This window comes from Haplochromis burtoni, unplaced genomic scaffold (genome assembly GCF_018398535.1).
Source record: "Haplochromis burtoni strain Fernald_Lab_line unplaced genomic scaffold, NCSU_Asbu1 Contig_227, whole genome shotgun sequence".
Classification (NCBI taxonomy): domain Eukaryota; kingdom Metazoa; phylum Chordata; class Actinopteri; order Cichliformes; family Cichlidae; genus Haplochromis; species Haplochromis burtoni.
Window position 1 is genome coordinate 170,336 of NW_024582588.1, and position 13,973 is coordinate 184,308.

A 13,973-nucleotide genomic window follows, 5' to 3' on the forward strand; every position below is an offset into this window, starting at 1 on the left:
AACCTCAGCCAGTAACAGGTCGGCCAACTTTTGGACCGTCCACTTGTCTGTATGACTGCCGCAATACGTGCATCACATTTGCACACTATCAGAAAGAGCCAAACAGCCCTGGTGGAGTGAGGAGCTGTAAAGAGAAGCAGATGCTCTGTTTATATTCTAAAAATGTTTAAAGCTTGTTTCAAAGATTCTGTACTGCAGCTTTAAATGTTTTCCAAAAGCACACATACACTTCTCCAAAAGTTGATTCTGTTCATCTGGACGTAGCGTTTTGTGGGAGAAACGTTTCGTCACTCATCCAAGTGACTTCTTCAGTCTCAGCTGACTGCAGGTTTCCCCAATCTTATAAACAGTTACATTTGCATAATGACTGAAACCAGCCCACTGACGGAACAATGGGCTGGGAGGTCAGTTCCTTAATCTTAATCACACATACACTTATCAGTGTTTCTCAAACTTTTTACAGTGTGTACCACCTGATAAAAATGTCAAGCTCTCCAAAGTACCACTATGAAAGCATGAAACTCATAAATCTTACAACACAAAATTTGTATTATTAAATTAGTAAAATTAGTGTCTGCAGTAAAGATTTTTTCATACATTGTATACATTCTACCACAGGCAAAGTTGCCTCCATTTTTATAGTTTTTATTAATATTTTGTAATAATTTATTTGTAATAATTTATTCTGTTTCGGGAGTGTTTTTTTAATGTATCTGTATTATATTATACATACACATTAAAAGTGAATCTCTGTCCAAAAAATGCACTCAATTTATTTCTTACTCACTATGAGCATCATTTATTATTCTCCCCCAGTAATTAAGGTTAGGATATGTATTTTTTTATTCCAATCCATTCTTCTTTTGCAGCATTTAAATAACCTTTATCAGATTTGATGGTTTTGTTACAGACTTTTCTGTAACAAAAACACCAAGTGTTTTGCTTTTCTTTCACAAATGTGGGATTAAATTGTGTTAAAATGTACAAAACAGTGATGTCATGATTTGTGACGAGGACCCAGGCACAGAGAGACTTGATGAATTTAAGAATCTTATGATTTAATAAAGACATTTGCAGGTGGCATAGCGGAACAGTTGACCAGCTGACCCTCCGCAGGTCTGACATTCTTCACCATCCATCTGTTCACCCTGCTGTCCTCTGAACCTGAATCTGGTGCTTTATTTAAATGCAGCTGAGAATAGGTGAGTCTTCAACCTGGATTTAAATAAACTGAGTGTTTCAGTTGATCTGAGGCTTTCTGGGAGTTTGTTCCAGATATAAGGAGCATAAAAGCTGAATGCAGCTTCTCCGTGTCTGGTTCTGACTCAGACACTCAGTTACTTCGAGTTACTCGTTACTTTCAAAGTAAAGTTTCAAAGTAAGTTTCTAGCTCTTATTAACAAAGGTAGGACGATTTGCCACTAAATTTTAGCTGTTAGTATGCTTGTAGGTCACACTCACAAAGGTAGGATGGTTTGGCACTTAATTTCGTGTTGTGCCATGCACAGAAACAACGGGTAGGATGGGTTCCCAGAACAACTGGACTTGTGACAGAAAAGCCGATCAGTTTCATTGATCAGTTTCATGATTGAAGTTGCAACAGGAGAGGGAGGGGAGAGAATGAGAGAAGAAGAGGCAGCTGTGCAGCGTAAAGACAAAATAACTCCAGCTTTGTGTCTTTTTCATTGTAGCTGAAGTCCAGGACAAACTGTGTTCCTTTTCACCTCAATACGAAACGCGTAATATTTTCTCTGAATACGAGACAATTCCGTTTTTTACGGGACGGTTGGCAACTCTAATAATTAACCTTATGAACAAAATAAACTTCAACATCAGTAACATCATAGCACCCACCCACCCTCCCATCGGAGGAGTAAAAAAATCATTAAATAAACGTTTGAATCTCTACACCATCATGTATCAGAGACAACTCCTGTTAAAATGTTGAAATGCTTCTTCCACTGAAAATGTTATGTCCAAATAAACAGATTCGGCTTTCTGAGTATGCCTTACCTGGATTATTGGATATGCTTCAAGACTGTACAGGGCTATACTCCCTGATTAGATGAAGTACAAATGGATAGGGATTAAAAGCATCCTGCAAATGAAACCAAAACATATCTCAAGGCAAAGAAACAGTCTATTATAACATTGTCACCCGATCCCAATTTAATAGAGGATCCTGTTTAGTTACTGAAGACAAAACTGAAGGCAGAGGGACAAACAAACAAGCAGCAACTAAACTGAGCTGCAGCTAAAGCCTGGCAAAGCATAGCAAGGTTGTATGAACAGCATCTGACCACGTCCATGCGCTCTAGACTTCAGACTGTCAGTTTCGACTGCAAAGGATCTTATCAAGTATTTTTTTAAATCCTTAGATTTAAATTTATCTTAGATTTTTTAGTTCTTAAATTTTGGGGGACTTCAGTCGCATCTTTGCTTTGGTTTAAAATCCACTTTGATGATGTTCAGAGGCAAAATTGATTTTTTTCTTCAAGAGCTAAGTGCAGACTTGTTGATTGTTGTTCCAACCATCCATCCGTTCGTTGGAAGAGTTACCAAGGAGCAGCCATTTTTTTCTCTAAAAGGTGGAAGAACTTAGCTTAGCATAAGAATTTTGGAACAATGTCTTTTGGACAGACAACACCAAACATCACCATTGTGTGTAACCTCTACCCTGCCGCTAAACATGTGATGGAAGGCAAGACTGATTTGTTCAGTTTGTTTTGCAGTCACTCGACACCCCGGGACATTGCAGTCAGGAAAAAATAAGCTGATCATGAACTCCTCTGTGTGATCCAAGCTTGTCTGGCAGCTGGATTTTTGCCAAAACTACGTCATGGAACATGTCAGTGATCCTGAGCACACCAGCAAATATAACCCAATACCTGAAAAAGAAAAAAAAAGTCAAAGTCGAGGCTTGTTGCTCTGCCAAGGCATTAAGAGAGCTGTACATAAACAAATGGCCTGTGATTAAAAAAAAAAAGAGTTCATCCACAAGAGAGAAACAGACAAGGTCTCTCATTACATCATAATTACTTAAACTTATGGCTGCTAAAGATGAATCATTGTGTGAAGTTATTCCCACACTGCTTCTCTATTTTGGTTCAGGTTTTTGACATGGTCTAATATGTTGTGTGGTATGACCTCAACTTCAAACATTTATTTTTTGTAAAACTTTACAAAGTTTACGTCATTTATTGTTTTTTACTGTGCCACAATATTACACAATGAAATTATGACATTTCTACCTGTCTGTTCCAGGGCTGCAGAGAAGTGACCTGTGGCCTGAGTAGGCTTTCTGTGGTTATATAACTGATACAGGTGCACTTTGATCTGCTGAGTGTTGCATTAGCTGTGCTGGAAAAAGGCAAGATGAAACTGGAAGGACCCTGCCACAGATGACCCATGATTTTAGTCCCAGACCAGGCCTGCCCACAATATGTTAACTAATATTTCAGAGAAGTGTTTACTTGCACCATTTAGAAGACACTTTTTATACTAAATGTGAATTCTGCCTAAGTTCTGTTGTAAAATTAGTTCATTGTTAGGTTTTCTGTGACAGACAATTGAAGTGTGGATGAATTATTAAAGCTGCTTCTTCTGAAATATTTGAAAATGTTTTCAGTTTTTTGTTTCTGTTTGTTTATTTAGATAATTGAAAGACTGTCTTCAGTTTTGTTCTGCACTATAAAATAGTAAAACAAATAAAGGAATAAAATATTAAATATGTTGTTATTTTCACTTTTTTTTTCCTGCAGTATTTTTTGTCTTTACACTTCTTTTATTCCTATAAATGATTATTAGAACAAAAGTATTCGTTCAAATAGGTATTATTATTATTATTATTATGATTATTATTATTACTACTACTACTATTACATACAGTTATTATTTATTTAATATTTTGGTTTTTTGTGTGTGTGTTTTTGTTCCTGAAATTTTTGTCCCAGAATACAAATTAAACGAAATATATTTCACCATTAATTCTATATTTTGCTCCCAGTGGCCTTGGCTAAATCATATATTCTTAGTAGTCCGTCTGATATATGAGCAGAAAACGAGGCACCAAATACAGCCCAAAAGAAGTTTGAACATTTACAGCTGAGCTGCAGAGTTGGCTCCTTGTCAGTATATGGTGGCAATATTTTCCCTACAGAAAGATTTTCAGGCACTCCTGCTATGCGGTGTGCCTTATTGTCAAACGGACCTGACGTAGATCCACACAACAACACAACGCACTTCTGATCATAACCGCGAAGAGTTCAGCTCGGTCCAGCATAAGCGTTCGGTTCCTGCTCGGCGTGGCGGAAATCCAGGCTCCTGACCGCCAACACTCAGGGCAAAGTTCCTGGAGGCTTTTGTTCGTCCTTCCCCTGGCGGTAGTAGGCGGATCTGTGGAGCACTTTTAAAAACGCGTGACCTCGATCTGTGAGCTCTGTGTGTGAGTTAAACATGTCGACCAGCGGAGATTTTGATTGCATAGTGATCGGGGCAGGCGTCCAGGGCTCCTTTACGGCCTATCAGCTGGCAAAAAAGAACAAGAAGACTCTGCTGTTGGAGCAGGTGCGTCATGAAACGATTTTGAGTCAAGAGTCTATCTTGACCCATTGCATTTTAATCAGGTTTCTCTACGTTCCACTGTAACAGTACTCCATTACAGTTTACTTATAATTGACTACAAGTTCATAGAATGCATAGAAAATGTCACGAAAGAAGAAAGTATGAAAGAGTAGTTAGGAAAAGACCATCAAAAGTAAAACTACTAAGTTTAACTACACTAAAAGTTTAGTGTACTTCTTATTTTCCTTAAACAAAACAATATACAGATACGTGAAACGATAAGCAGATAAGTCACATACAGCACAGACAAAGGCGAGCAAAACAAGTAGAGTCCTTGTATTTGAAATGAAATATTTGTGTCTGTGCATCTACTTAAGTCTCATATTAGTATTATTAGAAGGTAGAGCCAAGAGGGGTATGGAAATTAAAAATAAATACATGAGTAAAGAAAAACAAGTATTAAAAGTAATGTTATTACAGAACATTACCACAGTCCCTGAGGTGGTGGTGGTCCTGGTCTTCCTAGCCTAGACGTTTGAACTCTGATGTAGTGACGGTATCAGAGTTTCTCAGGTTGGGTGAACATTATGCATTTCATAGTTTGAAAACATTATTCTTCATTCCTGGTTCATTTTATTCCCTTTTCGGAGTCGTTTCCAGACGTCTTAAAGGAGGAAGCTCACCTGGAGGGTTTAGCCAATTTAAAGAAAAAAAAAGAAGCTCCCAAACCCTGAGGAGGGGAGCCATTTAGAAGCGTACACACTGGTTGTGTTGAAGGAGTTAATCATGCAAACTGTATTGTATTTTAACTCTGACTTTATAATTTTTATCAAGCTGCTGGTTATTACTTCTATAAATTCCACAGTAGAGGAAACATGCCTTAGGCAAAAATTGTTGTGATTTGAATACATAAATAATATTTTATCAAATTGAATTGAACTGAGTAGACAGGCCTTAAAACTGACGACTCTGCCTCCCATTCTACTTTTGAAAACTCTTGGAATCACCAGTAAGCCTGCAGTCTGAGATCAAAGTGCTCTGTTGGGATAAAAAGTTACTATAAGGTCATTAAAATATGACACGGTCTGATTATTTAAGAGTCTGTATGTAAGAAGAAGGATTTTAAATTCAGTTCTGAATTGAACAGGGAGGCAATGAGTAGAAGTTAATATGGGAGAAATGTGCTCTGTCTTTCTGGTCCTAAGGGGAAAAAAAGAGAATTTTTTTATAGCAATGATGTCAATTAAAATTTATGCAGTGTTTTGTAATAATATTGCCTAAAGGAAGTATGTGTAAAATGTACTTTTTCCTACCACATAACTCTTTGGAACTTTGTGGCTACTTTTGTGTACAAGGAAGACTCCCCACAAAACCACTGCAGCGAAGTTCCTATTTCACAGCAGTGTCATATCTGCAGTGAAATATTGTGATCAGTGGTACTGAATAATGCATTAAGGTCTAGCAGGACAAGCACAGAGATGAGTCCACTGTCCACAAAAAAATATCATTCATAACTTTCACTAGTGCTGTTTTTTTCTGAATCTTGATTGAAACTCTTAAAAAAACATTACTTTACAAATGATCAGTAAACTGTTTTTGAGGTAAAGGGAAGGTTAGAAATTAGCCTGTAATAAGCTAAGGATCAAACAATGGCTTTATGAATAATGGTTTATTTGCCACTGCCTTAAAAGCCTGTGGTATGAAGCCTGTCAATAAAGACAGATCATCCTCTTTAAACTTGAAGAATTAATTCATAGTGGACTTTGGGCAGTCTTGGCAGTAATGGGGTCTAAAAGGCACATTGATGGTTTAGAGGAAGAAATTATTGAAGTTAACTTAGAAAGATTGATAGTAGAGACCTATCTAATATCAGCAGTTATTAGATCTGTGGGACAGTTAAAGAAATATTTGGTTCAACAGAGCTCTGACTCTTTGTCAGCCTGGCTAGAATTCTCAAAAGAAACCTAGGGTTGTGCCTGTTTTCCTCAATGAATTAAAAAAGTAAAGTGTCCTGGCTTTACAGAGGTGGGTTTTAGGCGGTGCTGCCCCGGGTGAGGAGCAGCAGTGGGATCTGTGCTTTCTCCAGGAAAAGGAGGACTGGAGTGCTGAAGCAGCAAGTGCCTCTGACAAACCCCAATCGAGTAGTCTGGCGTTGTTAAGGCGGCCTAGGCAGAGACCATTTTCCCCTGGATTGGGATACAGGTGGCAGTGGTGGAGGAGAATAGACAGTTGAAGAGGGTAGAGAGTGAGTGGAGAGTAGAGAGGCTGGTGTGAAGCAGAGACCGGCCACTCTTATCACCAGAGGATTGGGCAGGGAAATGGTAGTTGCTGCAGAGGATCAGTATCGTTGAAGTCCTCCAATAGCCAAGTGAGTCCCATAATGTAGGGATTCGTTGTCTGGAGTGCGTCGCTGTCAGTCCCTCACCATTGACTGTGTCCATGTTACCGGTTGTGTCATTCTGTGATGATTGTCGAGAATTTGGACCCAAAATGCAGACTTCAAGACAGATTTCAATAAATGAAAAAATAAGCTTTAGTTACATAAGGCAGCAAGTCCAGATGTAGTCAAAAGTAGTCCTAAACAGGTAACACGTGAGGAACACACTCAAACAGTACAATGTAACAAAGAACTGAAGACAGCTAAGGGTTAATTTCAAAGGTATTCAGACTTCCCCTTCTATATACTTTCTGACTGGGTCTGGTTTTCCTCAGCTGGTCTTGTTGTCTTTAGTTTATACAAGAATGTACAGTAAATGAGTCATAATGATATTTGCGGCCTGCGGCCGAGACTGCAGTTTTATGTACTTTTGAGCATTTTCTTACTTCAATGCAGAAGTAATTTAACCAGTTGTTTTCATGCTTATATTTTCCAGTTTGTACTGCCCCACAGCCGAGGGAGTTCCCATGGCCAGACCCGCATCATCCGCAAGGCCTACGAGCAGAACTTCTACACCCACATGATGGAGGAGTGCTATGAACTGTGGGCTCAGCTGGAGAGGGAGGCAGGAGTGAAATTGTACAGGTAAGGAGTCAGCAGAAGAACAGAGATAAAACCCAGAACAAGGAGATTTGTTACGTTCAAGGTGTTATGTACGCACAAGAGCAACAACTCAATCTACAGGAGCTATTAATGCATGACTTTCTCATTACCTCCAGCATCACTGAATTGGCCGTTGACAGCTCCTATGCTTTTGAATGTGGTGTAAATAACCTCATTAATATTTTGTAAAGTAGTTTGTAAAGTTATGAGTGACTATTATATTGTTGGAGTGGATGCTTTTATTTTGAAAGTCGGAGAGCGACAAGGTGCCGTAAATCAAGTGGCGTAAACCATACAGCAAACCAGACAGAAGCGCGAGTTTTAATGCACAAAGAGAAGTTGTGCTCTATGGTTAATGGACAGGAATGGGGAAAAGAACGGCTATTAAGGTGCAATACTGAGTTGTAAGCAGTTTCTTAGCACCTGGTTACATGTGGAACGGTGCCTTTTTGTCTTTTTCTTTTTTCTTTTCTTTTTAAACTTTCGGAACCTCATTTCATTCACAGAGTGAGGAGGAATTAGTTTGTTTATAAACATGACAGTGGCATAAATCTGTGTGTAACCCCCATCAGCACTTTCACTTTCCTGATCATATTCCTTTAAACTGTCCCATTTTGTCTCATTACTAGTAATTTTGATAGCACATTGTTTCATTATTTGTGTCTCAAAATAATAGTTTGTTGTACCAGAACACACTCACATTATGTTCCTTAGAAATACTGTGAATTTCCTGGTCTACAGCTTATGACTGATGGGTCTGCAAGTAAAGGCCACCTGTGCCCTTGAGCTGTTAAAAAAATGACTGCATCACAATGAGAAATGTTCAAGCCAGGCTGGTTTGAGCAGCTGCTTCTAGAATATAAGCCATTAAAAAAGAGCAAGAGCTAAGCTAAAATCTACCCTCTGGACTATCTTCCTTTCCCTGTCATGTATATGACAGTGTGTTAGCACATCCATCAGCTGAAGCTGTACCACGCGTCACCTGTTATGTCAGGTCAGGTCAAATGACGTATCACATTTATGAGTCTACATGATTTTTTTTGCTTTCTCTGTCACACATTTGCAAGCACACAACCACACACATTAAATTGTGTGATGAATGGCTAAGCTGTGGTTGCAAGTGACTTATGGCTGCTGACAGATTTCGGAATGGCTCTGTGAAAGCAGTGCTGGCGCTGGTGGGTCAGTTATCTCTCAGACAGATCACTGAATCAGACCCTCTCACTATAGGACTCAATAACTTAACACACTGGAGCTGGGGTATTACCACTAGTAATGATGTCCAGCCACTATGATGTCACAGGTGATATTAATGGGTCCATTTATTAATTGGTTTCATAGTTTTGTTCACCATCTGTAATTAATGCATCAAAGAACTGATGGTATATGATAACTTAATATTCTGCGGGTAAGGTCCTTAACGTTTCGATTTTTAGTGAACTTGAGTTTACTGGCTGAGTCCATCTCTTGTTAAACTGTGCAGTATCTATGTAACCGTAGTCACGGCATGTAACACTTTTCGTGGTTGTATTTATATAAACTGAATATTGAGTTTTGCCTTCACACTGTTGACACTGCAGAGCAACTTTCCAGAGTGTGAATACTGGATGCGATACAGCTGTACTGCCCTGTACCACCCCTCCCCTGCAGTGGAGCCATAGATGCGATGGCTGCTGTTTTTTCCACCTGTGGACACACCTGCCCACCTCCCAAGTGGTAGCCCAGCTACTGTACTTCCCTCCATCCAACCGCACACATCTTCAGGTTGACCGTGAGCTCCGCCCGCCACAGGGACTCCAGGGTGGCATCCACCTGCTGCACATGCTCCGCTGTGGTGTTGCTGTGGATGATGACGTAGATGGCAGCATATGCAGTGTGTGGATGCAGCACCCGGTCCATGAGGCACTGAAAAGTGGCGGGGGCTGCAAACAAGCTGAACGGAAGTGAAACCGTGATACAATCAATCAATCAATCAAAGCTTTATTCGCCACATGCAGGTTGCCCTGGAGTGAAATGGGACCCCCCCTCCGACATTACACACACAACACAGACATTACATGGGGATACAAGTCGGAGATCGGTAGCGTTACAGAAAAACACTGAAATATACACTACAATGGGAAAGTACAAGAGGAAAAAAAGAGACCTCTACTCGTGCTGTGCTTCCATGGTAGGACAGCATGAGAACAGGAAACAAAAAAACTCCTCTGCACAAAAAGCACATAAATGTCCACAGCACAACTTTGTGAAAGACATGACAAGCCATAGGATTGGGTGGGGGGTGAGGAGTAATCCGAAGCGAGCACAGCAGCCACCCTGCACAGCGCTACCATTCCAGCGCGGCACACAGACCCGCTGTGTTCCCCCGCAGCATCAAACAAGCATCGAAGGTGTGATACCTTGTTCACCTTGCAGTAGTTGACACAGAAACATATAGAACCATCTTTCTACAACACTAGAACTATGGAGCTGCACTACGCACTGTATGACTCTTCTATTACTTCCATTTTCAGCCAAATTCTGTATGAACAATTTGTCTTTTATGCTCAGGTAACCAATAAGGCTGTGAATGCACTGTCACAACTAGGGACGTTTCAAAATGTATCTCCATGAAAGTGGTGTGAACGATCAGGGGAGAGAACACCTCAGCGCTGTTGCAATGCAGCAATATCTGCTCTCTATTGTGAGATAGTTATCATAATTGAGGGAGGCGGGGATGGTTGAATTTTTTCCTTAACTAGAAATGTGGTTTCAGCCTCTCTCTATGCTTTTAGGAAGGTAATATACCTGTGTGGCTCCACCCGTGTCTGACCCCCACCACTTCAAAGTCACTGTGTGACCGTAAAGGGTCCTCACCACTTGGCAAGTAACCTAGAGCTGTATGAAGGGTGGAATATGAGTACTTGGGTTTTTTAATTTATGGAAAATGCCAATTGAGCTCCACAGTGGCAGGCAGTGAACACAGGGCCCATTCAAGGACGTAGAGCTCTCATAACCCTCAGAATATTCACATTCCTGGTTTGTTGAAGGTCATTTTGTAGGGCTCTGCCATCGCTCATCCCATTCCTCCTTGCATAAAGGAGCAGACACCAGACCTACTGATGGGTGAAGCACCTTCTAGGGCCTAGTCAAGATATCCTTCACTAACTACACGCCGGGTCCAGGTTTCACTTTATGTTGCCAGTTACGACACTGATCCTAGCCAAATTCAAAATTAGTGAAAAAAAAAGGTCAGAAAAGATGAGGAAGAAAAAATTGTCAGTTGTACGAAACTCTGGCTGAGTGGGACCCACACCCAGTTTCACACCTTGGCTCAGGCGATTAGAGGATCATCAGGGGGTCCTTTTGTCCCTCTGTGGGGGGTTACTCCCACTAGGTTTATATCTGGGACTCTCCACCATTTGACCTTAGAACTGAAGAAGCTTCTCGGATGAGAGGTGAAACGTCTTCAAGTAACTTAAAGAAGTCCAGACGCTTTTCTTTGCAAGCTCCTTTGACTCAGTTGTCCACCTCCAAAACTCCTCTAGTGTGCCAAAGCAGCTGAAACCGATTAACAATCCTGTCTGTTATTTAACTGACCAGATCAATATCCCAGAAGTTTAATTGACTTGATGCTATACTTAAAGTGGGGTTTTTTTTTATCATTTTTTTAGCAGTGCAGTTTGTAGCTAGCTCTTTATGATACTTTCTTTTCTTTTCTTTTTAATGCCAAAGTTAACATTGCACTCTATTAAAGTCAATTACTAGTTTATTAATTTCTTTTTTTGAAGATTTATTTTCAAGATGCCGCCTTAAATTTCCCCTAATCTCCACTTTCAGACAAACAGGGCTCCTGGTTATGGGGCCAGAGAAGAGTGAAAATTACCAAAATATTAAGGACACCCTTCAAACAAACAAGGTTCCCATGGTTGTCCTGACCCATGACATCTTTAGTCAGCACATTCCCAATGTCAACTTGGCTAAGGGAGACGGAGCACTGGTGGATACAACTGCTGGAGTTCTATTTGCTGACCGCACACTCAAAACCGTACAGGTATACCACTGATAACATGATACGGACTTGTGCCGTGTGTTGAGTGTGTGAATGCGGATGTTTTGGTTTGTTCTGAAATTTGACAGAATCAAGTCTAAAAATTCCAGTTTAACAAATGAAATATTTTAAATAAAAAAGTAAAAATGATATCATCATTACTAAAAACAAGTCCAGGCATTCCAAAATATTTTAGGACTTTAAATGTATTTTTAAATGCATGCTCAAAGACAGTCAGTATGAGGAATCTGTTTTTGTTTTGTCTTTTCATAATAAATTAAATGTACTTGAACCCATTGTCCATTAATCATCATCCACTTTACAAAGTTCCATATACATTTCTTGCATTCGTTCCAGTAGCTATTACTGTACATTTAACAGCTATAACAGGAATTTCAAATGTTTTGCTGCTCTCTTCTTTTACAGGGGCAATTTCAGAAATTAGGTGGAGTTATAAGAGACAACGAGAAGGTAACGGACATCAAGCCTGGCCCTGTTGTAAGAGTGTCAACCTCTGTGGGTGTTTATCATGCTAAGAGTTTGGTGATCACCGCTGGACCCTGGGCTAATAAACTGTTGGCCAACACTGGTTTACAGTTGCCACTAGAGGTATTAAAATGTTCAGTATACAATGTGCAATGTTTATATGGCTGTACATGCGTTGCAGTATTTTCAGGGTGAATATAAGAAAGTTATTAGTGTCCTTGTTGCTTTTGAAACTGTTATTTCAAAGAATGGGGCCAAGTGAGCTGCTGTCTTTGGTGCAACTTTGGTGCATCAAAAAGCAATAAGATGGAATTTTGACAACTTGACCCCATTAAATGGCAATTAACTGTGATTTTTAATTAATTTAAGTCACAATAAATAGAAATTTTGGACTCTTAATGTAAATAGAAATTCTATGACATAGATTTCTGTTTCATGTTACAGACTTGAAACAGAAATTCATAATTCTTTTAGAAATAATGTAGTTGCTGTGGGATGGCAATTTAATAACTGAAAAATGACATTGGCACCCTTGATTTTCTATTGGACTATAACCAGAATACAACCAGATCCCTTCTGTGACTCACCACTTTACTGTGGAGGAGGGGTTTGTGGTCCCAGTGAAACCAGGAGTTATGTCGTTGGACTGCAGATGACACACATGAAGATGGGTGTGATCTCCATTAAAATTGAAAATGTATGCCATGCCTTCTAATGATATTGTCTTGGGGAAGCATCTATAATATAAACAGAATTGGCCCTACCAAGAAACCCTGTGGAACTCCATAATTAACCTTAGTGTGTAAAGAGGACTCTCCATTTATATGAATGGAGTCTATTAGAGAAATATGATTCACACCACCGCAGCGCAATACCACAGCATTCTCTAATTGCTTTAATAAAATATGGTCAATGGTATCAAACCCTGCACTAAGATGTACAGGACAAGCAAAGAGAGGAGTCCACTGTCAAAGGCGCTTATTTGTAACCTTTACTGTTGCTGTTTATATGCTGTGACAAGTTCTGAAACCTGACTGAAACTCTTCAAATAAACCATTCCTCTGCAGGAATCGGATCAGCTATTGGTTTTACAACTACTCTTTCAAGAATTTTTGAGATAAGAGAAAGGTTTGAGATTAGTCTATAATTACCTAAGATCAATTGGAGATAAATATAAATGGTATTGAACGTAGCTCTACATAATATTACATTTGTGAGATGGTTATGAGTAAGTTTTTCTCTTTTGGTTACAGTTTTATTTGTGAAGTAACTGATGAAGTCTTTTCTAGTGAAGGGAATGGTTGGCTCAACAGAGCTCTACTTTTTGTCAGCCTGGCTACAGTGCTGAAGAGAAACCTAGCATTGTTCTTATTTTCTTCAATCAGTGATGTGCCTTGGTACACATTTGAGTTATACCAGGGAATCAAGTACTTCTGATTTGAAGCTTTCATTTTCAGAGAAGTCACAGTGTTCAGAGCTGTACGCAGTGAAGATGTAATACTGTTAACAAGCTAATCGACCTCTGTTGGAGTAGAGTTCTGATAGCTGCTCTGTCTGCTCTATTCATGTGTTGGCACATGGCACTGAAGAAGATAAGTGGCAGAATTATATCCTTAACCTCCTAGGACCTGGCGTCCACATATGTGGACATCACATTTTGGGTTGTCTAGATCAAAATACTAAATTTTGCTCTACAAGGGCCTGATATCCACTCATGAGGACATTATACTGCCTTTGTTTTATGAAAATTTAAAATGAATAGCCTCATATGTGGCTCTCATTTTTCTTAGAAACAGAAATCGGGTAAAAAAAAAAAAATCTTGTGTTTTTTGTTTTTTTTGTTTTGTTTTGTTT

At 39.5% G+C, this 13,973-nt stretch overlaps 1 protein-coding gene across 1 annotated transcript in view; it reads left to right on the forward strand.

The window, feature by feature from the left end:
- Positions 1 to 4,412: 4,412 nt before the first annotated feature.
- Positions 4,413 to 13,973, forward strand: part of pipox (pipecolic acid oxidase) — a 28,861-nt gene continuing 19,300 nt past the window's right edge. The window contains exons 1-4 of the mRNA XM_005937157.3: positions 4,413 to 4,566; positions 7,437 to 7,585; positions 11,423 to 11,636; positions 12,060 to 12,242. Of these exons, the coding sequence (XP_005937219.1) occupies positions 4,456 to 4,566; positions 7,437 to 7,585; positions 11,423 to 11,636; positions 12,060 to 12,242 (657 nt within the window). The 5' untranslated portion in view covers positions 4,413 to 4,455. The remainder of the gene's footprint in view (positions 4,567 to 7,436; positions 7,586 to 11,422; positions 11,637 to 12,059; positions 12,243 to 13,973) is intronic.